This window comes from Zingiber officinale, unplaced genomic scaffold (assembly GCF_018446385.1).
Source record: "Zingiber officinale cultivar Zhangliang unplaced genomic scaffold, Zo_v1.1 ctg30, whole genome shotgun sequence".
NCBI lineage: Eukaryota > Viridiplantae > Streptophyta > Magnoliopsida > Zingiberales > Zingiberaceae > Zingiber > Zingiber officinale.
The window spans coordinates 227,101-249,574 of NW_024589931.1; the positions used below are offsets into that span (position 1 = coordinate 227,101).

General features: G+C 40.2%; 1 protein-coding gene across 1 annotated transcript; it reads right to left on the bottom strand.

Annotated features, from left to right (window-relative positions):
• Positions 1 to 11,918: 11,918 nt before the first annotated feature.
• LOC122037359 (UDP-glycosyltransferase 83A1-like) lies at positions 11,919 to 12,302 on the bottom strand. The gene has a single exon (XM_042596803.1). The coding sequence runs from the start codon at positions 12,300 to 12,302 to the stop codon at positions 11,919 to 11,921; it is 384 nt and encodes a 127-aa protein (XP_042452737.1).
• Between the last annotated feature and the right edge of the window lie 10,172 nt (positions 12,303 to 22,474).

Consider the following 22,474-nt stretch of genomic DNA (forward strand, 5'->3'; position numbering starts at 1 on the left):
CGTGGCTCTCAGGCCGGAATACAAGAGCGGTATGAAGGCCGCACCACTATAGCGGCTCGCAGGCTAGAATATAGCGGATATGCACAAAGAGGGAGCTCGATCTGTGATACCAACGTGATCTACACATGACGGCAGCCATATTCGCGCTGGAAGAGGTGGCGGCGACTAGATTTGGTGGAGAAAGAAAGGGGAGGAGGACCCGTGGCGGCCAAAGGCGGCAGCGACCTCCACATCCGCACTGAAGACAGCAGGACTGGGCGACATCTAGCTGATGTAGTACTGGCGTGGCCGACACTGAGGGAGGAGGGTCTGCGAGGGGTGCTGCCGGTGGAGGGTGTCGCCAGTGTAGGGCGCTGGACGAGGAGGGCGGTCGCCCACGGTGTTTGATGACAGGGAGGTGGCGCGAGGTCGTCGGCGTGTATGAGATAGGCGCTCAGGCCGTCAGAGAGAGTGAGGAAGCAGCCGACGACGAGGCTGGTGGCGTCCGTCGCAGGGGAGAAGATGGCGACTCTTGAGAGCATCAGCGTGCCTTCGGGCGAGAAAGAGAGGGCAACGGCTAGCCAATGACGAAGGAGGTGACGCTGGGGGCAACGCGAGGCTCGTCGGTGCTGGGTGGCCCGCAGTGGCGACGAAGGCGAGAGCTTGAGGGAGGGGCAACATGCATGAGAAGAGGGGGCTGTGGTGGCCGGAAGGAGAGGAGAAGATGCTAAGGCCAGCGGCCGGCGTCGGCGCCGGCGAGAAGCTCGAGAGGGAGAAGGAAGACGTCTCTTCCTTTTGGTTCCTGTTGGCGGCCTCAAGTCCGAACCCCAAAAAAAACGCTATGAACAGTGCTCTTTATGAGCACAAAACCCTCAACCAATGAAATGACAAAACTGCCCTCCCTTCCTTCTCTAATTGCTCCTATGCCACAAACTACATCCGCATCAATGACATCAATGATAAACATGCATATCAAACGAGGAAGAGAAAGATCAAAAAAGACTTTGTTAGTAACAATAAAATAAGATAAAATTTATTTAAATATAAATAATGATATAATAGGAGATAGAACTCAATGACATAAAAAGATTCATACAGCTGACCCCACCTAGTGGGAAAAATTTTATTATTATTGTTGTTGTAATGAACACAACAACAATTAACATGCATTATTGGAATAATAAAAGATGCATCACTTTATATTTATATTTTGGTTGGAAGAACAAATAAGCTCATCACTTTATATCGCCTCGACAATCATCAGTCTTATTGCAACCACGTTTGTAAGGGTTGACCGGGCTGCCTTCGTGGCAGTTCAAGTAGGAGGGGTCTCGACGAGAGCAAGGTGTTTGATCGCCTCTGCTAATAGGCCCGTAGCCGATGCCTTCAGCTGGATGTGCAGATCAAGAAAGGATTGTTGGGCAAACCCGTTACAATCAGTGTGATTTTTCTACTCTTCTTTGTGCGTACCAAAGTCACAAGAACTTACAATCAAGTAGGTTTGAGCAGATAATCTCAAACTGTCGACTCTAGCGAGCCGAGCCACGCACCGAGTAGATGAGTCGTGGACACCGTGAGTTGTCGAGCAGCGCCACGTTGTACTAAGAGTTGCTGACAGGATGTCGAGAGCTGCAACACGAACTCAGAGTGGATGCCGAGTCCAGCAGAGCGATGTCTCCTTAAAACAGATTCGACCCCTCCGCGGTGCTCAGAGGATTAAGTGGACGTCTGTTTCCCAGGATAAAACGGCAGGATCACGAGTACAATCGAGCACTGGTTGTCGTGACGATCTGAACTAGATCCGAAAACTATCACTATTTCTGTTGAGCAAAAGAAGTGCACAACAGAAGGGAAAGAAACATGGGGATTTCAGAAGGAATGAAAGAGCACACAAAATGCATTTTAACTTCTCTCACTGAGCTATTTAAGCTGCTCTACTCTCTTCATTCCACTTAAGGTCTCTTTATAGACCTTGCCTGTGCAAGTCTTGCAAGACTTGCAAGCACAGCAAGCCACGTTGTGGCTTGCATGCTTGCCAGGAAGCCACAACGTGGCTTGCTGGTGGCTGCAATGTGCCAGCAAGCCACAACGTGGCTTGCTGGTGGCTGCCAGTAAGCCACGTGTGGCTTGCAAGCTTGCTTGCCATGTGGCTTTGCGTGCCATGTGGCACAAGCAAGCGTGTCACGTGGCGTGTAAGTAAGCTGGCGACCTTCCTTATCTTGTATGTTGGCCAACAAATTGTCTGACTGATGTAACAATTAATAGGGTTCACAAAACTACCCCTTGGGTTGATATCATCCGGGCCCTGGATTTTCATCCCCTTTGTTCCGAATCAGCCGGCCGGAAGGCTTCACTTTCTTTGTGGGACTACAACCCACACGTCGCGTTTTCATTCAATTTTTTCCAACAATCCCCCACATGAATGAAAACAAGGATTTGTGATAGTTTTCGACAGTTGAGTCGAGTATAGGATAGGTAGGGGTTACCCTTTGAACCTTCCCTTGTAAACTCTGTTTGCTCACTGGCTGATTAGTAGACACGATGTCTTTGAACTGTTCGGCCGGTGGTGTAAGCATGGACAGGTCTTACCCAAGACTCTCCCTGATATAGCTCAGGTCTCATGAGTGTGTTCGTTCTTGGCCATGAACACGCCTGGTTCTGTGAGAAGCTCTCAGAATTGTGCCTCCAATTCTCTTTGAAGTGGCCCCACTTCTTTCTCACATAGGTGATCCCTCAAGAGTTACCATCTACTCTTTTTTGATCATTAAAAGCCCATCGGCTTATCCTGGTCTCGTCACTGTTTCATGGGGCTTCCCCTACAGTGTGTCTAGTCAGTACAGATTAGTTGTCCCTTTGAACCTAGTTCTTGGAATCTCCAGTCAGCATAGGTTGGGTGTCCTCTGCACTGATCGCTGACAACGGCATCAAGCCCATTCCCTGTGATGAGCTTGCAACTAACTCTCGAGTTAACCCCTTGGTTAGCGGATCCGCTAGGTTATCTTTTGACTTCACATAGTCAACAGTGATAACTCCAGTTGAGAGTAGTTGTCTAATGGTATTATGTCTACGACGTATATGTCTAGACTTACCATTATACAGATGGCTCTGTGCCCGACCAATTGTTGATTGACTATCGCAATGTATGCAAATCGTCGGCACAGGTTTTAGCCAACGTGGAATATCTTCTAAGAATTGTCGTAGCCATTCAGCCTCTTCACCACATTTGTCAAGAGCTACAAACTCAGATTCCATCGTGGATCTGGTTATTACGGTTTGCTTAGAAGATTTCCAGGAAATGGCTTGCACCAGCTAGAGTGAAGACATATCCACTCGTAGACTTAGAGTCTTGTATATCAGATATCCAACTTGCATCGCTGTATCCTTCGATCACAGCAGGATATCTTGTATAATGCAGTCCATATTCACAAGTGTACCTTAAGTACCTCAATACTCTTGTTATCCCTTTCCAGTGCTCACTACTGGGATTACTCGTGTATCTGCTCAGTCTGCTTATTGCGTAGGCTAAGTCTGGTCGTGTACAACTCATCAAGTACATCAGACTTCCAATCACTCGAGAGTATTCTATCTGCGAGATACTTTCACCTCAATTTTTCGATAGATGTTGACTCGTATCTATTGGCGTTCGTGCTAACGCAGTATCACCCTTGGTGAATTTCTCAAGAATCTTGTCCACGTAATGGGACTGATTAAGAACAAGTCCTTCTGTCGTTCTAAGAATTTTGATTCCTAGAATCACATCAGCTAGACCCATATCTTTCATGTCAAATCTTGAGTTCAACATGTCTTTAGTGGATTTGATTATCTTATCATTACTCCCAATGATAAGTATGTCATCTACATAGAGGCACAAGATGACATAGGCATTCTCTGTGACTCTCATGTAGACACATTTATCACATTCATTGATCTTGAATCCACATTCCTTCATGGCATTATCAAATTTTTCATGCCACTGCTTTGGTGCTTGTTTCAAGCCATATAATGACTTCACTAATCTACAGACCTTGTTTTTCTGTCCTGGTACAGAAAATCCTTCAGGTTGGTCCATATAGATTTCCTCTTCTAAATCCCCGTTTAGAAAGGCTGTCTTTATATCCATTTGATGTATTTCGAGATTCCATAGAGCGGCGATAGCTAACAATACTCTAATGGAAGTTATTCTCGATACCGGAGAATATGTATCGAAGTAATCAAGGCCTTCTCGTTGTCGGTATCCTTTGATTACTAATCTGGCCTTGTATTTATCGATTGTGCCATCTGATTTCATTTTCTTCTTGAAGATCCACTTGCAACCTAATGGTTTACTTCCCGGAGGAAGCTCCACGAGTTCCCAAGTGTGATTTTGCAAGATAGATTCTATCTCAAATGCAATTGCCTCTCTCCAGTGAGGTCCATCAGACGAGCTTACTGCTTCTGAGTAACTCCGGGGCTCACTTTCCAGCATGAAAGTGATAAAATCCGATCCATAGGATTTTTCTACTCGAGCTCGTTTACTCCGTCTAAGCTCAACCTCCACTGGTTCAGCATCTTTTTCTTTGTCTTGTGTTTCATATGCCCGTTTTGAGGAGCTAGCATCCTCTCGGGTCTTAAAAGGAAATACATGCTCAAAGAATGAGGCATTTCTTGATTCGATTATTGAGTTCTTGTGTATCTCCGGTATGTGTGACTCAAACACACAAAATCTATACGCAGAGCTGTTTTGTGCATATCCAATAAATATGCAATCAATAGTCTTTGGTCCTATCTTAATCCTTTTCGGATCAGGCACCAACACTTTGGCAAGACACCCCCACATTCGTAAATATTTGTAGGATGGTTGTCTTCCATTCCACAACTCATAAGGGCTCTTATCTATTTTCTTTCGGGGCACCTTATTTAAAAGGTAATTAGCTGTTAACACAGCTTCCCCCCACATGGACTCTGGCAATCCAGAGCTTAAGAGAAGAGCATTCATCATCTCCTTAAGCGTTCGATTCTTTCGCTCAGCAACTCCGTTTTGCTGAGGAGTATATGGAGCTGTTGTTTCATGTCTGATCCCATGTTCAGCACACAACTCAGCAAACGGTGACACATATTCACCGCCTCGGTCACTTCGAACCACCTTTATCTTTCTATTACGCTGGTTTTCAACCTCATTTTTATAGAGAGCGAATTTCTCTATAGCTTCATCCTTACTTTTGAGAAGATACATATAACAGTATTTTGTGTTATCATCTACAAAAGTGATGAAATATTTATTACCACCACGTGTTGGCGTACTTTTTAGGTCGCACACATCAGTGTGGATTAGGTCAAGTGGTTCATTACTTCTTTCAATATGTTGAAAGGATGACCTTGTCATTTTCGCTTCAACACAAATCTCACACTTGTGTTTTGGGTCAAGGTGGAATGTAGGTATGCTTTGCATGTTTATTAATCTACGCAATATATCGTAGTTAACATGTCCTAGTCTACCATGCCACAAACACGAAGACTCAAGCATATAAGTGGAAGAGCTTTCATTTTTATTTATCTTGGGCCTAATGGCCATTACATTGAGCTTAAACAACCCATCAGATATATAGCCTCTTCCTATAAACACTCCAGTTTTGGACAATACAACTCTGTCCGACTCAAAAACAATGCGAAAGCCATGCTTGCTCAACAGTGAGCCGGATACTAGATTCTTTCGAATCTCCGGAACATACAGCACATTGTTTAGAGTGAGATCCTTACCCGAGGTCATTTTCAGCACCACTTTTCCTTGGCCCATGACGTCCGAGGTTGCTGAGTTCCCCATGAATAGTTTGTCTCCAGTGACTTCTTCGAAGTTGTGGAGCAGCTCCTTGTTGCAGCACACATGTCTGGTGGCTCCAGTATCGATCCACCATTGCCGAGGATTGGAACCTATTAGGTTCACCTCAGAGATCACGGCGTAGCGATCCATATCCTGTTCTCCTGCCAAGTTGGCCTCAGGCTTTTTCTTCTTTGGCCTTTTACAGTCTAAAGCCTTGTGACCCATACGATCACAATTGTAGCATTTCCCTAAGAACTTCTTTTTCATGTTTTGTCCTTTGGGTTGCATCGTGGAAGATTTTGGATGCTTCCGTTTTGAGCTTTGTCCGTGCTCAACAACATTGGCTTTTACAGTAGCCTGAGAGAACAGTTTTCTCTCTGAATTCTTGTTGTCTTCGTCTATACGAAGGCGAACAACAAGTTCCTCCAGGTTCATTTCCTTCCGCTTGTGCTTCAGATAATTCTTAAAGTCCTTCCAGCCAGTTGGTAGCTTTTCGATGATAGCTGCCACTTGGAAGGTTTCGCTCAGAGTCATACCTTCTGAGTGAATTTCTTGTAAGAGTACTTGAAGCTCCTGGACTTGACTGATTACAGACTTCGAGTCACTCATCTTATAATCCAGGAAACGACCAACAATAAACTTTTTGGCCCCAGCATCCTCCGATTTATATTTCTTGTCCAGAGATTCCCACAGTTCCTTTGCCGTTTTTATCTCACAATACACAAGATAGAGTGAGTCGGCAAGATTGTTAAGGATGTAGTTTCGACAGAGGAACTCAGACTCGTTCCATTTGTCGAGCAGAAGGAGGGTGTTCACCTCATCTACACCCTTAACAACCTTGGGAATTTCCTCGGTCAAGATACATGCCAGACCTAGCGTAGTTAAGTAGAAGAACATCTTCTGCTGCCACCGCTTGAAATTCACTCCTGTGAATTTTTCTGGTTTTTCCCCGTGATTGATTGGCACATTCCCAATCGGGGCGGAGGCGGCCGGCACATGTTGAGCCTATTGCATCTCAACATTATCTGCCGCCATGGTAACAGAACGAATCTGTTTTAAGTTTGTTGGGCAAACCCGTTACAATCAGTGTGATTTTTCCACTCTTCTTTGTGCGTACCAAAGTCACAAGAACTTACAATCAAGTAGGTTTGAGCAGATAATCTCAAACTGTCGACTCTAGCGAGCCGAGCCACGCGCCGAGTAGATGAGTCGTGGACACCATGAGTTGTCGAGCAGCGCCACATTGTACTAAGAGTTGCTGACAGGATGTCGAGAGCTGCAACACGAACTCAGAGTGGATGCCGAGTCCAGCAGAGCGCTGTCTCCTTAAAACAGATTCGGCCCCTCCGCGGTGCTCAGAGGATTAAGTGGACGTCTGTTTCCCAGGATAAAACGGCAGGATCACGAGTACAACCGAGCACTGGTTGTCGTGACAATCTGAACTAGATCCGAAAACTATCACTATTTCTGTTGAGCAAAAGAAGTGCACAACAGAAGGGAAAGAAACATGGGGATTTCAGAAGGAATGAAAGAGCACACAAAATGCATTTTAACTTCTCTCACTGAGCTATTTAAGCTGCTCTACTCTCTTCACTTGTGCTCTACTCTCTTCATTCCACTTAAGGTCTCTTTATAGACCTTGCCTGTGCAAGTCTTGCAAGACTTGCAAGCACAGCAAGCCATGTTGTGGCTTGCATGCTTGCTGGTGGCTGCAATGTGCCAGCAAGCCACAACGTGGCTTGCTGGTGGCTGCCAGCAAGCCACGTGTGGCTTGCATGCAAGCCACTTGGCTTGCAAGTTTGCTTGCCATGTGGTTTTGCGTGACATGTGGCACAAGCAAGCGTGTCACGTGGCGTGTAAGTAAGCTGACGATCTTCCTTATCTTGTATGTTGGCCAACAAGTTGTCTGACTGATGTAACAATTAATAGGGTTCACAAAACTACCCCTTGGGTTGATGTCATCCGGGCCCTGGATTTTCATCCCCTTTGTTCCGAATCAGCCGGCCGGAAGACTTCACTTTCTTTGTGAGACTACAATCCACACGTCACGTTTTCATTCAATTTTTTCCAACAAGGATGTGCATCAGTGCATGCATGGCGTAAACATTAGCTAACAATATATAAATACAATCAAATATCTTGAGATAGCTAGACATATTCAATGACAAATTAATGTGTACGTATGTTGCAGTACCAGATTTGACCAGCACAAGGGAAGAGGAGAGAAGAAAGGCGACGAAGAGAAGGAGGAGAAAGCAGTGCTGCTTGGAAGCCAAGGTTTTTTTATTTAATTTGTGCCTTGACGTCGATGATGATTGGTCATATTTATAATCTGCAGGTGCGGGAGGAAATCTTTAAACGCAATGAACGCGCCAACAGACAGGCAATTAATTTGGTTCCCAATTTGGATTTTCATTTTTTTGAATTAAATTTTAATAAAAGAACATTAAGCCTGGCTATTTTTTAATAATAAAAAATATATATATAATTAATGCACCTATTATATATAACTATACAAATGCAAAATAATATGGCGAATGATTTTTATATGTTCACGAAGGGTTCTAAATTTTATCCTATCTGATGTGATTATAATTGACTACCAAAATAATTTTAAAATTTCCAAAAAATATTTTAAAATATGTATCTCTCTTTTTTATGTTCAGGAAGGATTCCAAATTTTATCCATTTTTTTTCCTCTTAAGTAAATATGTATCTCTCTTTTTTACTAATGTTTTACTCTCAAAAAAAATATCCTTTTTCTCTCTCATTGATAATATTTCTTCCTCATTTCTTTTCCATAAATAATAGGGAATAAGGGTTCCTTATCCCTTAGAGGCAAAATAGCATACTATTTTTTTAAAAAAGTCAAATTATTCTTTTTCTATTTTTATTACATAAATAAAAAATGATCATTTTTAATGATCCGCTTCGGTTGACTGTACGTGGACCTCCTATTGGTTGAACTTGCAATCACAAACCGTCAGTGCCGAGCTAGGAAGGGGTTCCCGGCGTTGGCCCTCCGACGCTCAAGTCATATCATCGGCGGCAAAAAAGCGAAGTAAAGGAGCGGAGCAAGAGAGCAGCGTAAGAGTATCTATAGTAGAACTTACTTACCTTCGTCGAAGCTTGAGGCCCTTTATATAGGACCCCAGGGACGCGCGTGCACACTTCTCGAGATGTGCACGATTCTCAAAACTTATTCTAAAAAGACGTGTCAGTAAAGTGTCCCTAACACCATACCTCAATGACTTGAGTATATCTCTGAAAAAACAGTGGAAGCTTCCGCCGTACGATCTTCTGTCTGACCATGCCGTCCACCACGCCGCCTGTCGGTGGCACTGGTTCTTAGAAGGATATCACCACCTGCTCCTTTTGTCTTTTACCTGATTGAACGGAAGAGCCACTCGGTCGATCCACACCTATCTGGACGGTTGTCTCTCCTGGGGACTATGCTCCCTAGGGTTGAGCGGGCTGCCCGCTCAACTAACCTTCCACTGTCCCAACTCCCTTGTCATGTCGACCGGGCAGCCATGCCTGCATGTCGTTCGCTCGGTTGTGTCTCTGATGTAAGTCTAAGCAGGTCATCCGCTCGGTGTATGCTTTGCCACCAATTTTGTTTTCTGGGTGCCGGAAGCTCGGTGCGCTGCCGAGCTGTGATGATGTTGCATCAGAAACCCCTCAGTCCGATCGGGCGAGTGTGCCATTCGATCAGACAATGACTCGAGATCACTGACCGCCTTGACTTTGACCTCCATCGTGTCAATGAGCCTCTACGGGGCGGGCCTTGCCTTACCACCGGATCAGTCAGCACTTTATACTAGAATCGAGTATATTTTCTATTAAATTGAGTACGATTCTTTTTCCAGATAGAAACTATACTAGATTTTTTTAAATGGTACTCAATTGGATGGAAAAACTATTAGATTTTCTTTAAATGATGCTGCATTTAGGTATAAATAGTTTAAAACAAATATAATTCCTATTAAATACAGTACTTTAAACTAGAATCGAGTATATTGTCTATTAAATTGAGCATGATTTTTTTCTATTTAATATAATTTTTCTTAAATTTAGCATCATTTAAAGGAAATTTAGTATATTTTCCATCCAATTGAGTACTATTTAAAAAAAATTTAATATATTTTTCATCTAATTGAGATGAAAAAAGAATCGTGCTCAAATTAAGAGAAATTATACTCATATTTAGATTTTTTTTATACTTAAAAATATCAATGTAGGACAGATGTTTTGTATGTGTTAGGCCCAATTCCATCCGACACAGGTGTGTCCATACTGCAAGGCAAAATTGTGGGATATGTTGCAAGCCAAGATGATACCCAGGAGTGCTTGCATCAGGCTGTGCGCTTACGATGACAGCATCGAGTGTTTTTTATGTCTCAATGGGCACATGTTAGGTGCATGCACTCTGCTGCCACTATCTGACTCTGAGGAGGCATCAGATATTGACTGATGCTTAAAAATGAGTAAAATTTTGTTTGAGGTTAGTTCTCTTGATCTTTTCTGTTTGATCCCTCCATGGTGATTTTAGCTGAATAAATTAACAAAATCCCTAAAACTTGCTGTTTTTCAGTGGTGTGTTTTCGTTGTCTAATCGCTTGAGTAAGGAAGCAGAAGGATAACCCATGGATTTCCTCCCATTTTATCCCGTCACAATAAGTGAAATCATGCTAAAGTTTGTTTGGATGAATCTAATTTGCTATATGTTAATTCAAATTACTGTAATTAGATCAGATATCTGTTTAACTGAGTTGTATTGCTCAAAATGATCATTTGCAAAATCCAACAGCAATTGTAGCTCAATTGCATTTTTTACATTTCTAGAATCGCATGAATCTATTCTAATGAGTTTATAGCAAAATGGCATGTTGGTTGGCATTTGAAGGCTGTTAACCACATGCCATGAAATGGTTGCATGCTCTCTTTCCAGGTCCTTCTGTTCAATCACTGTTTAGCATGACAAAGATCTGCAGTATTTTTGCAGAACAGAAAAGAGGATCGATACAAAACTTCTCATTTTCGAAGCTGTGTCAACTGATAGCTGCCCTCTTATTCTAGTTCAAGTCTCTCTATTTGTGCACAGAATTTCAGTCGGTGAGAAGGCACAGAAAATTGCTCAAGGGCTGTCTTATAAGTTATAACGCCAGAGAACAAGTAAAAAAGTCGCGTCATGAGGAACTAGTTGAGTACTGGTCCGAAGAGTCTTGTATATTTGCTGCTTCAAAATTAAGACCAAAACTGTTGGTGTAATTCTGCCAAGGCAGTTGGTGTAAGTATTTATCGTCTATCCATGAAATTTTAAGTTGCTTTTCTTGCCAGAGCTTTACCTACAGCGGTAAGTTATACGTCTGAACTACCTGAACTCAGAATTTTATGTAAACCAGCCATAGTAAAATAGGATAAATCATCGAACTCAACCCAATTAACATGCATTATAATAATAGAAGATACATTAATGATAATAATGAAAATAATTTCTAATTAATTTTAATCAATTGATATTTATTATATTTGGCACACAATCAATATTAGATCGGTATGAATTAAATAAAAATAATAATATTTTCAAATCTATTATATTATACTATGTTTATAATTATTATGATTATATGTCTTATTTAATCTTGTTGGACAATTTATATAAATAAGCCTACTAATTTTAATAATAAAAAAATTTATATTATTTCTCTTCTCAACCTACATCACTTTATATTTTGGTTGGAAGAACAAATAAGCTCATCACTTTATATCAGCCGCCTCACAATCTTGAATCTGAGAGCAAGCACGTTTGTAAGGGTTGGCCGGTCTGCTTTCGTGGCAGTTGAAGTAGGAGGTGCTTCGACGAGAGCAAGGTGTTTGATCGCCTCTGCGAAGAGCCCTGTAGCTGATGTCTTCAGCAGGAGTGGCCGAGGTGACAATGAGCAACAGGAGAAAGATGGACAAGGAGAAAAACGAAACAGATGTCTGCTTCGATTTCTCCATATTGTCCCTCTGTCTTTACTTATTTGTTCTTGTTTTGCATTTTACAATGGAGGGTGTTTATATAACATCGATGGGGAAAAACAAACCACACAGAATGTGAGAAAGAGCATTATTTTCGAACAACTTGGAAAAATTTAGATTAAGGATTCGCCGCCTTGATAGTGTGGATGAACCTCTTGAGATTGTGGAATGAAGCCCCTCCTTGGTCAGTATTCCTTTGAGCTTTCTCCTTCAACGACGACGCTCTTGCACTCATCTCCGCATCCCCCAGCAGCGCTTCCACCTTGGATTTGAGCTGTTCACGCTTGAATATCCCACTTTTGTCAGGCGTCAAGCTCAGACCCACCTTCCAATGGTCGCAAATGTAGCTCTGGTTCAGAAACTGATCTGCGAAGTATGGCCAGCAAAGGAAGAGCTTCCCGTTCCTGACGCCTTCCATGGTGGAGTTCCAGCCACAGTGAGACACAAAGCAACCGACGGAAGGGTGGGCCAGCACCTTCTGCGGCGGTGCCCAAGCCACCATCATCCCTCTATTTCTCACGTGGTCCTTGAAGTCATCCGGACAAGCCTCTGCCGAGTCGACGACGATATTGGGCCGGACCACACACAGGAACGGTCGGCCAGTCGCCTCCAGCCCGAGGGCGAGTTCCTTGAGCTGACTGCAGCCCAAGACGGCGAGGCTACCAAAAGCCACGTAGACGACAGAACCCGGCGAGTGCTCGTCGAGCCACGACAGGCTGGCTGCATCCTCCGGCCAAAAGTAACCCACGGCCCGGCTCGGCCGGAGGCCGGTGGGCAGTGGCCCGATGGGGAGAATCTTTGGGGCGTAGGAGAAGGTCGGCTCTTCGATGGTAAAAGGCGAATACACTCGCCCCAGCGCCCCCGCTAACCCATCCCAGGGCCAACACGAAGGAGGTAAATCACGGACGGCTATTAGCCTTTGAAATAGTGACTAGCACATGAGGGAGGTATTTACCTCAGCTTTGTCGAGATTCGAACCCCAGACCTCATGATGACAACACCTCATGTGCTAGCCACTAAATCCATCCGAAGGTCGGCTCTTCGAGCTCTTTGAAGGAGTTGCAGATGATGAAATCCACAACGTCAAGGACTCTGATGTTGCTGAGGAAGTAGTTGAAGACTGTTTCTCTGCTTCTTTCGTCTCCGATTAGGTTCCATATCAAGTGGGCAGCGTCGATGAATGGCATTCTGGGACCGAGCTGGAACGTCTCATGTTCTGGGATGGGTGTACCTGTGAAGATTGCTGTTAGTAATTTTGCAAGATCAAAAACTGTCAGGATGTGTTTTTGTTTGTTCTTGATCGATCACCATGTGCATCAAGGGCGCCTATTGAAATCAACTCTGTTATGCTCATGATCGCGGCCAGCATCAGAGCAGACGTCGGCCAGAACGCGGCAGATCTGAGACCCTTCTTCCGGCCAATAACCTCGAGAGTGTTGAAAAGGTGTGAATGGAGAAGAGGTGGAAGAGAAGAAGCTCCATTGTGAATGGGACTTTAGTCCTACATTGGAAGTTTCAAGGCAAGTTTGTTGGTTTATATTGATTCACATAAATTGAGGATGTGAACAAATGCATGGGGAGAGGCTTTCTCTCACGCGTGGGTGCGCAGGGGGGGTGTGTAAATCCAGGGTCTGGATTTGCACTGAACCAAGTTGACTCGTGTGCGAACGCGACCTGTGCACACGAATGCCGGACCGGTCGGGGGAAAAATTTGCCCAAGTGGAACAACTAACATTTTGCCACGTAGATCTTTTTGCTGCTTGTGTAACGGATGCATTAAAGAAAAATTAATGCAAAATCAAAACGGCTAATTGCGGTGAGTAACGATCATTAATTGATCATTAGTGTTGTCCTTTGTTTTTGAGCTCCTATATAAGAAGGCTGCGACCACAGGCAAAAGGTTACGCGCATAACGCAGCAAGCAGAAGCTCTCCACTTTATTTCCCTCCTCTGTCGCGTAATTCCTGCCCGACAGATGTTAGAGTGTATACTAAAAGCCTAGCTTTTGGTATAAACATTTATCTAGAAATAAGAATCACATTGGTCAAATGTCTACATTTGTGATAAATGTAGTTGTTCAATTAATTTATATTGTAGATAACATGGTGTGTGGTGTCACACACAGAAGATCATGTTATCAGTACCTTATAAATTATAAACAGTAGCTCACGACCAAGATGGAAAGGAACAAACCATTTGAAGGTCGTAGTGTAATTAGGTATTAGTTTATCTTAACTATATAATTACACTAGTACACTTAGAGTGTATTGAGTAGGACCATTAGAGGTCGTTTCTTTTATACTGACTTTATAAAGAAACAAAGACCTCAGTTATTATGGAAGTGTGTGCTCTTAATCCTAATATAATAACAAGCACATATATTTGATATTTATTTCTTTAATTTGTCAATGGGTGAGATTTAGTTCGATAAATCAATAAGCCCGATAAGTTGGGAAATGATATCACTTATAGTGTGTGTTGTTGATTATAGAAGGAAACTGTGTCCTAGAGATACTAGGTTGAGAATGTCCCCAAGAGGAGCTCAAAAGGATTGTCATGTTAAACCCTGCAGGTGGACTTAGTCCGACATGACGATGAAGTTGAGTGGTACTACTCTTGGAGCTAGATATTAATTAAGTGAGTTGTCAGTAACTTACTTAATTAGTGGACATTTGTTATCTTAAACACAGGGAGACTAACACACTCATAATAAGAAGGAGCCCAAAATGTAATTTGGGCGGTAGTTCAATAATAGTTCTTTAGTGGAATGAATTATTATTGATGAAATTAAGTTGTGTGTTCAGGGCGAACACGGGATGCTTAATTTCATCGGGAGACCAAAACCAATTCCTCCTCTCGGTCCCTATCGTAGCCTCTAGTATATAGAGATTTATACCCACCGCATACCCACCTTCTTACCCATCCAATGGGGTCGGCCAAGCTAGCTTGGAACCCAAGCTAGGGCCGGCCAAGACCAAGTGGATGAGCCATGTAGGTGGCCGGCCAAAGCATGGGTCCCAAGCTTAGGTGGCCGGCCATTAGAATATTAAAAAGGATTTTTATTAAAATTATTTCTTATGTGGATATCATGGTTTTAAAAGAGAGTTTAAAAATTAAAAATTTCCTTTTATAGCTTTCTACAAAAGATTAAGAGAAGAGATTAATCTCTTTCCTTATTTGTAGTTTAAAAGGATGGTTTTAATTTTTGGTAAAAACTTTCCTTATTTGTAAATCATCTACATGTTTAAAAGAGAGTTTAAAATTTGAAATCTTTCCTTATTTGTTGATTAAAGGAGGATTTTAAATTTTAAGAAAACTTTCCTTTTTAACCATGTTCATAATTTAAAAGAAAGTTTAAAAATTAATAATTCTCTTTTATTAGTTTCTACAAAAGATTAAGAAAATATTTGATATCTTTCCTTATTTGTAGATTAAGAGAGATTTTAATTTTTTAGAGATAACTTTCTTTTTATCCACATGTTTAAAAGAAAGATTTTAATTTATTAAATTTCCTTTTTATTAACCACCATGAAGGGAAAAATTATTTGAGAAATTTTTATAAATTTCCAAAAGCAAATTAGGAAGTTTTAATTCTTGTGTGAATTAAAATTTCCTTGATTAAAGGGATTAAGGTGGCCGACCATTACAAATAGAAAAGAAAAATTATTTTTAATTAAATAAATTTTCCTTTTTAATGGCAAAAGAATTAAGGAAGTTTTTATTAAATTTTCCTTATTTGCCAAGACCAAGGATTATAAAAGAGGGGGTAGAGGAGGCTTCAAGGTGAATGTCTCTATTTATTTTTCTCCCTCTTTTCTTCTTTGGGTGTGGCCGGCCCTTTCTTTTCTTTCCTCTCCTTTGTGTGGCCGAAACTTTCTCATGGTGGAGTTAGCTTTGGTGGCCGGATCTAAGAAGGAGAAGAAAGAGAGAAAAGAAGCTTCTTTTCTAGCATCCCTTGGAGCATGGTGGTGGTGGCCGAACCTCTTCATCCTAGAAGAAGTTTTGATGGCCGAAACTTGCAAGGAAGAAGAAGGTGCTTGGTGGTTCTCATCTCGGAAGATCGTTGCCCACACAACGTCCGAGGTTAGAAGAGGAATACGGTAGAAGATCAAGAGGTCTTTCTAAAAGGTATAACTAGTAATTTTTCTTTCCGCATCATACTAGTTATTTTTGGAAATAATACTAAATACAAGAGGCATACGATTCTAGAGTTTCGAATTTGTTTTCGATATAGTGTTCTTTTGTTTTTCTTTTCCTAGTGATTTGATTGTTCTTTTTGGTTAACCTAAAGTTATTTTAAGAAATTAAATATTAGCTTTCTATAAAAGGTTTTGTCTAGTCGGTGGTGGTTGCTCCCATATCCAAGAAGGTCATATGCCTCGCCACGTCAGTACTGGGAACCGATTATGGAAATTAATATTTAATGGAATTAATAACTTAAGGTGATTTGGGTCGAACGTGTTAAGTTCCGCAGGAGACCCAAGTCAAAACCTAAAAGAACGAATAGATTAAGTTTTGGATCAAACGTGTTAAGTTCCGCAGGCGATCCAAAATTGAATTTAAAATAACACATGGTAGCTAGGAAAAGGTTCAGACCTTTGTACAAAATTTTTGTACAGTGGAACCTCTAGGCTTTCCGAGTAGCAACCAACAATTGGTATCAGAGCTAGGGTTTTGCCTCTGTGTATTTGGTATTAGTTTAATTATGCACATGCCATACATAATTTAGGCAGGATAATAGTAGGATGTGCTAACTTTGTGGATGCAGGATCCAACTATTATGGCTTATAGTTTTATGTGTGTGATTGAACCCTTGGACATGTCAAGGGCATTTATATGTGTGTGCATGATTGTATTATAAAATACAGCAGGAGCTGTATTTAGTTTTATTAGGATTTTATTTTTGATCTAGATACATGTACATTCCTTTTATGGAATATAGGATCAAAATTGTAAAATTCTATTTATGTCGCGGATCGAATCTTGCAAAGCGTGGAACCTTCTAAGGACCAGAGGCGCAGCGGAACAAGGAGCAAGATGGATGCGACAGCTAGACCCGGTGGCGGTGGCCAAATATGGCAGCAGCTTGGGATGACAACACACGGAGGACAACTAGAGATAAAAGCCATATTAGTTGAAAATTAGATTTTCTATTTGTTGCTTTTATATTGTGCTGTGTGTGCATGTTAGTTTACAAGTTTAGTAGGCTAGCATAGTTAAAATTCCTCATTAATAAATAACTAAGTGGGAGAGGGATTTTTAAGTAAATCCCATGGTCTCCATTACTGGTTTGTAAGTGATGCAAACAAGCTTGCGCGTTGGCTCTGAGTGCCTTCCTCCATAACGGATGAGCTAGTTTGCAGATCACTAGAACAGACTTCCATTTTTGGATGACTATAGGAAGTTAATTAAGAGCGTGTGATCTTCCCCAACGGAAGGGGCATAATCTTATTAATGGACTTAGTGTCAAGTAATGGTATACACTTAGACACATCTAATAGTATCCTCCCCATCGGAGTCACTGTTATTATTTGTGTGACCAAATGAAACCAACTATTAATTTGTCATAAAACTAGGTTGACAAGATAATAAAATTAAAGGATTAAAACCCCTCTTACAAATGATTGATTTTGTATACGTCCACACTAACGTGGCATACAAAATTAACGGTGTTTGAGATAATTTTATTTGTCATAAAGTTACGTTGACAAGATAGTTAATGGGTAAAACCCTCCTCTTACAAATGTTGATTTTGTATACGTCCACACTAACGTGGCATGCAAAATTCATGGTGTTTTGAGGTGTTGGTAAATTTAAATAGTATTGTTAGAGGAATCAATATTATTTTAAATTTAGAGTCTTAACCAAATATTTTTGTGATTCTTAGGATGATGGTCAATCCCTAGCTGATATACTTTAGGATAGACTTAGTGGTCCCAATAATAATTGATTGGAAATAGGACTTGGACATTAAGGTAGACTGTCCTCTTAGAACTAAGAACAATTTAGGTGTATTTAATTCAGTAGTTGAAACATGTCTAGTGGTGTTATCTACCAGAACCTGGAGTGTAGATACAGATGTCATTAATCATGTCTGCAATTCATTGCAGGGTTCCAGGAAACCCGACAACTAAATGAAAATAAAAGCACCGTCCACATGGGCATTACTGCAAAAATAGCAGCTGTTGCAGTGGGAGAGGTTTATTCTCTAAAAGGAATAAAATATGGATTATTAGAAATTGTCTTTACATACTAAGTTTAGAAAGAACCAGATTTCAGTTTCTAAACTATTATAGAATAGATATTGTGTCTATTTTTGATAACAAAGTTGTTATCAAGAAAAATAGGGAAGTTATCTATTCTGGTATGTTGGTTGAAAATTTAAAATCCAATAACTCTCACGATGCAACAAATGGAAATTAGTAACACATCTTCTAACTTTAAGAGAAAGTAACCTTCGGAAATGAACCAATTATATCTTTGGCATCTAAGGCTAGGTTATATTAACTTGAGTATGATTCATTGGTAGCTGATGAACTTTTGGGTTCATTAGTAGTGGAAATCTTTCCAACCTGCGAGTCTTACTAGGAAGGAAAAATAACCAAGAAGCTTTCAAGTCTAAGGGGTATGGAGTCAAAGATATGTTGAAATTGGTTCATTCTGATTTGTGTGATCCTATGACTATCCAAGCAAGAGGTTGTTTCAAATATTTCATAGACAACTATTTGATATACGGATACATTTACTTGATGTGCCACAAGTCTAAGTGCTTTAATTAGTTCAAAGAGTATGAGGCTGATGTGGAGAAATGTCAAGGTAAAAGTATCAAGACACTACGGTGAGATCGTAGTGGCAAGTACCTTTTGGGAGAATTTAGGAGTCACTTATCAGAAGTAGGGATTCAATCCCAACTAACTACACCTAGGTATATCCCAACAGAATGGTGTAGAAAAAGGAAGGTATAGGACTCTTATGGAAATAAGTAGATTGATGATGAGTTATTTAGAAAATTATCAAATTCATTTTAAGGATATACTCTGGAAACGGAAGTGAACATAGTACCTTCCAAAGTTAGAACTCTCTACTCATATAGAATTGTTGAATAGGTGTAAGCCTATTTTGAAGCATATTCGGATTCGGGTAGTCCAGCACATATGCTGAAGAGAGACAATGATAAGTTGGACAGGAATTCACTTGTTTGTGGGTTATCCTAGAGAAATGAAAGTAGGTTTATAGTCTTAAAAATCAGAAGGTTATTGTTAGCATCAATGACCGATTTTTAGAAAAGGACTATGTAATAAACCTCATGCTCATAAGTAAATTTGTTCTTAAGGAAATAATAAAGGACATGTCTAATCTAGTACCAACTGTACAAGATGAAATATCACAAGAAACTGCAACACGTATCACAAATGATACACAATTGCAGAAAGTGCCTCATCGTAGTGGGAGGGTTGTTAGGCAACCTAAAAAGATTTATGTTTTGGGAGAGTTTTTGGACTCGATCCCTGGAAGACATGAACCTGATCTCCGGACATATGACGAAGCACTCCAAGATAAAGATGCAATATCTTGGCAAAGAGTAATGAATAACAGAATTAGAATATATGTATTCTAATAAAATCTGGAAGCTTATAGAACCACCAAATGGTATAAAAGCCTTTAGGTGTAAAAAGGTCTATATTAGGAAAAGAGGGATAGACAGGAAGGTAGAAACTTTCAAAGCAATGCTAGATGAAAAAGGAAACTTTTTCACTGGTAGCCATGCTTAAGTCTATCCGGATTCTTTTATCTATTTGGCAAGTGGATGTCAAGACAGCATTCCTTAATGGAAGTCTTGAAGAAAACATCCATATAAAGCAACCAGAAGGGATCATTGCAAAGGGCTAAGAGCATCTTGTGTGTAAGCTCAATCAGTCTATGGACTGAGGCAAAGCTTCAAGGTCTTGGAACATCCGGTTTATCAAAGTAATCCAGATCTATGGATTTAGTAACCGGATAAGTCTTGTGTATACAAAAGATGTGATGGAAACGTGGTGGTATTTCTTGTACTATACTTAGATAACATTTTTGGTAGTTGGAAACAATATCAAAATATTGTCAGAAGTAAGGGTATGGTTGTCCAAACAATTCGATATAAAGGACTTGGGAGAATGTATATATTCTTGAGATCAAAGTAATAAGGGATCGCAAGAAAAGAATATTTTACTTATCCCAAGCTTCATAAATCGAAAAAATCCTTGCTCGTTTTAAGCATACAAAACTCCAAGAAAGGTTTCTTACCTTTTCAGGATGGAGTAACTTTATCTAAAGATATGTATCTGTAGACATCAAAGGAGATAAAGGAAATAAAGGCAGTTCTTTATGCTACGGCTGTTGGAAGCCTAATGTATGCTATGCACGAGATCAGAAATCTGTTTTGCCAAGGGCATAGTTAGCAGATATCAAAGTAACCCTGGACAAGGACAGTGGACTGCAGTAAAGCATATATTGTAGTACCTTAGAGGCACTAGAGATTATATGCTAGCTTACAAGGCAGTTAATTTAGTCTCTGTGGGTTACACGGATTTTGACTTCCAATCGGATAGGGACAATAATAAGTCAACCTCGGGGTTTTGTGTTTACTTTAGGAGGTAAAGTCATAACTATGGAAGAGTGATAAGCATAGGTGTTTTTCTGAACTCCACCATAGAAGCTTAGTATATGGCAAGCCTCTGAGGTAGCCATAAAAGCTGAATGACTCAATAACCTCAAGATAGACTTAGATATGATTTCTAGTTTGTCCAAAAAAATTATTACAATTTATTGTAATAATGTTGGTGCAGTAGCAAACTCGAAGAAACCATAAGTCTATAAGGCAAGTAAACACAATAGAGCGCAAGTACCACCCAATACGAGGAATCGTATAAACGAGGAGAAGTTGTTGCCGCCTAGATTGCATCAGGTGATGACCTATAGATCCTTTCACTAAGGTCCTTAAGGCAAGAGCTTTTGATGGGCATGTTGAAGGGATGAGAATCAGATGTATGGCAGCAGATATGACAGCTTAGTCTTTTAATATAAGTGGGAGATTGTTAGAGTGTATACTAAAAGCCTAGCTTTTGGTATAAACATTTATCTAGAAATAAGAATCACATTGGTCAAATATCTACATTTGTGATAAATGTAGTTGTTCAATTAATTTATATTGTAGATAACATGGTGTGTGGTGTCACACACAGAGGATCATGTTATCAGTACCTTATAAATTATAAACAGTAGCTCACGACCAAGATGGAAAGGAACAAACCATTTGAAGGTCGTAGTGTAATTAGGTATTAGTTTATCTTAACTATATAATTACACTAGTACACTTAGAGTGTATTGAGTAGGACCATTAGAGGTCGTTTCTTTTATACTGACTTTATAAAGAAACAAAGACCTCAGTTATTATGGAAGTGTGTGCTCTTAATCCTAATATAATAACAAGCACATATATTTGATATTTATTTCTTTAATTTGTCAATGGGTGAGATTTAGTTCGATGAATCAATAAGCCCGATAAGTTGGGAAATGATATCACTTATAGTGTGTGTTGTTGATTATAGAAGGAAACTGTGTCCTAGAGATACTAGGTTGAGAATGTCCCCAAGAGGAGCTCAAAAGGATTGTCATGTTAAACCCTGCAGGTGGACTTAGTCCGACATGACGATGAAGTTGAGTGGTACTACTCTTGGAGCTAGATATTAATTAAGTGAGTTGTCAGTAACTTACTTAATTAGTGGACATTTGTTATCTTAAACACAGGGAGACTAACACACTCATAATAAGAAGGAGCCCAAAATGTAATTTGGGATTGGAGCGGTAGTTTAATAATAGTTCTTTAGTGGAATGAATTATTATTGATGAAAATAAGTTGTGTGTTCGGGGCGAACACGGGATGCTTAATTTCATCGGGAGACCAAAACCAATTCCTCCTCTCGGTCCCTATCGTAGCCTCTAGTATATAGAGATTTATACCCACCGCATACCCACCTTCTTACCCATCCAATGGGGCCGGCCAAGCTAGCTTGGAACCCAAGCTAGGGCCGGCCAAGACCAAGTGGATGAGCCATGTAGGTGGCCGGCCAAAGCATGGGTCCCAAGCTTAGGTGGCCGGCCACTAGAATATTAAAAAGGATTTTTATTAAAATTATTTCTTATGTGGATATCATGGTTTTAAAAGAGAGTTTAAAAATTAAAAATTTCCTTTTATAGCTTTCTACAAAAGATTAAGAGAAGAGATTAATCTCTTTCCTTATTTGTAGTTTAAAAGGATGATTTTAATTTTTGGTAAAAATTTTCCTTATTTATAAATCATCTACATGTTTAAAAGAGAGTTTAAAATTTGAAATCTTTCCTTATTTGTTGATTAAAGGAGGATTTTAAATTTTAAGAAAACTTTCCTTTTTAACCATGTTCATGATTTAAAAGAAAGTTTAAAAATTAATAATTCTCTTTTATTAGTTTCTACAAAAGATTAAGAAAAAATTTGATATCTTTCCTTATTTGTAGATTAAGAGAGATTTTAATTTTTTAGAGATAACTTTCTTTTTATCCACATGTTTAAAAGAAAGATTTTAATTTATTAAATTTCCTTTTTATTAACCACCATGAAGGGAAAAATTATTTGAGAAATTTTTATAAATTTCCGAA